Genomic DNA, 2723 nt, shown 5'->3' with positions numbered 1-2723 from the left:
TCTACAGCACACTATAGCATGGTGTTCTACAACACACTATAGCATGGTGTTCTACAGCACACTATAGCATAGTGTGCTACAGCACACTATAGCATGGTGTGCTACAGCACACTATAGCATGGTGTGCTACAGCACACTATAGCATGGTGTGCTACAGCACACTATAGCATGGTGTTCTACAGCACACTATAGCATGGTGTGCTACAGCACACTATAGCATGGTGTGCTACAGCACACTATAGCATGGTGTGCTACAGCACACTATAGCATGGCGTGCTACAGCACGCTATAGCATGGTGTTCTACAGTACGCTATAGCATGGTGTTCTGCAGCACACTATAGCATGGTGTTCTGCAGCAAACTATAACATGGTGATGGTGAACTAGAACATAGCATGCTAGAGAGCACGCGGGACATGATACAGCAGTTACAAACATAGAGCATAGACTTACGCCTTCTCCTCTGCATGCTGGCCAACTGCCTTGAGGCGGGACTTCTCCTTGATCCAGCGATGCAGTTGGGAGCTGTCCACCTGAAAGGCGGCCTTCTTGCCACCACCCTTCTGGATATGGAACACTGTCTCCGCATTCTGTACAACCTGGATCATTCCCACCTCCTTTCCCGTTGCTAGGCAACAATAGGGCATCATCCTTTATGAAAAGGAAATAATGATCAATCACAGGCCATGTATGTTATGTACATAGATCAAATCAGTCGAAACATAACAGCAGAGATGGAAAGATTGAAAATCAAGAAATAATAGCCGTGAGACTGTGAGAGTGAAAATAATAGTTTCATATTATTTTTAGTAGTCTTCAGTAGCATTCAGATAAGTTGTACGACCCTAAGAACAAGGTTATTAATTGTGCTAACCAAAGTATATTATATTTACTGAACATTTCTTCACATGAAACAATTTTTCCGGAATGGATTAATTACGTAACTACGTAACGTGGCATGTTACTGTATGCAAATTCCTTATCATCGAGCCACATTGAATAGCAACTTCACATGCAGATAATCGTACAATGCGAGACGGTCGTGATACCTGAGGTCGTAACCCTCGTTCTTCCATATGTCGTCCATGATGCGAATGACCTGCAAGGTCAACATGTCCTGTCGAAGGTCATCGCCACTCTTGAAGATGATCGAGTTTGTCGGATGCAGCTTGTCAGCCATCGAGTCCTTGTTTTTCCAAACCAGCCACAGAGGACGCTTCGCTGACCCAAGAATCTTACACTCCTCGATGCTACAAAATTAATCAAAACCAAATTACAAATATAAATTAAATCAAATTAAAAATTAATCAAAATCAAGACAAAATTATTGCAAGGATAACCCCTAGATGTCTCTAGCCACGAACATGTTTATGACGGTGAAGCTCAGAATGATTACAGTTTATTTTTAATATTTAAAACATGAGCCTCTGTCTATTTTTTATTCTTTTTAACATAATATACTAGCCCTAATTATTACCTAGGAAAATTATTTCTTTATGGGTCGTTATGTGGCCCTTTACCATACTTAGAGCATAACTTTGTGAATATATATATATATATCTACATATAAGTATGTGAATGTAAGTTTATGTGAAGATGTGCAACAGCAGCAACACTAAAGATTATTTGCTCACATCAGCTCTCCGAGGGTGAAGCTGTTGTCTATAGGTGATGAGAAGTCTTTTAGTGCCTCTAGATAGTCAGCTTGGCCAACCTGTTCCAGCATGTACTTGATTGCCTGTTTGTATAAACAACAAATATGCGTATAACATCACTGTCAAGTGAGTGCAATAGGCAGGCAACCAAGTACAGTGTGGCCCCGTTATAACACGATCGTTGAGGTCCATAAAATGTCATCACGAAAAACGTGGGGTCGCGCTAAATCGGGGTTCAAGAAAATCAGTGTGAGGAAACAATGCATACAGTCATGCAGACAGCATGCACACAGTAACAAGTCATGTAAACTCATTTAGTTGCGCGATCTATAGGCAATCGTGATTAGACCTAAGGCCGGCTTAACTCACCAAAAAACTTCAGTTCCGGAAAGACAAAAAAAGGTCCAACGATTCATCACGTTATATCCGAATTTGCATTAAATCGGGGCGCGTAAAATCGGGGTTTCACTGTATATAGTAAAGGGATGTTTTACAGTAACTGCCAATGCGAGATCTTTTGCGTAGGAATTTTTTTTGTGGGTTCTGATGCCTGCTGATATAAACCAGGCATGCTTTCATGTGTAACTACACAATATGATGTTTTTACAATGCTTTTTTCTCCCCGCCAAAGAATTGGCTGAATAGAGTACACAACTTTACTCGACACATACACGCACGCAAGCACGCACGCACGCACGCAGGCACGCACGCACGCACGCACGTCTAAACCACTACTATGAACAGTAATGCTGCTAACCTTTTGACTGTCTTCCTTTCGTTCCTTGAGTGAGTGGGAAAGTTTTGTGAGTTTCTCCAGAGCCTCTACCTGTTTGTTGAGCTCCTTCAGATAGGCGCCACAGCCTCGGCAGTAAGCTTCCAGCAGCAAGCCGAATCGCAGGTGTGTGCTCGAAAAATGCTGCATTTCGGCTCTGAAGGAGAGTCATCACAAAACGCATGACACCACTGTTGCTAGTGCAGTGCAGCTATTACTTCTGCTGCTGCTGCTGCTGCTGCTGTCGCTGATGTTGCTGCCGCTGCTGCTGTTGTTGTTGTTGTTGTTGTTGCTGCT

At 42.6% G+C, this 2723-nt stretch overlaps 1 protein-coding gene across 1 annotated transcript in view; it reads right to left on the bottom strand.

Annotated features, from left to right (window-relative positions):
- LOC106821222 (phosphatidylinositol 4,5-bisphosphate 3-kinase catalytic subunit alpha isoform-like) overlaps positions 1 to 2723 on the bottom strand; it is a gene marked incomplete at its 5' end in the record, with an annotated part of 21795 nt that overhangs the window by 13776 nt on the left and 5296 nt on the right. Inside the window, 4 exon segments of the mRNA XM_014825930.1 lie at positions 453 to 650; positions 1049 to 1249; positions 1634 to 1737; positions 2412 to 2583. Coding sequence (XP_014681416.1) covers positions 453 to 650; positions 1049 to 1249; positions 1634 to 1737; positions 2412 to 2583 — 675 coding nt within the window.

The sequence above is a fragment of the Priapulus caudatus genome, unplaced genomic scaffold (assembly GCF_000485595.1).
Source record: "Priapulus caudatus unplaced genomic scaffold, Priapulus_caudatus-5.0.1 Scaffold64, whole genome shotgun sequence".
In the NCBI taxonomy this organism is placed as follows: domain Eukaryota; kingdom Metazoa; phylum Priapulida; class Priapulimorpha; order Priapulimorphida; family Priapulidae; genus Priapulus; species Priapulus caudatus.
Note: the sequence above shows the minus strand (reverse complement) of the source record. Positions and strands in the feature narration are given on the sequence as shown.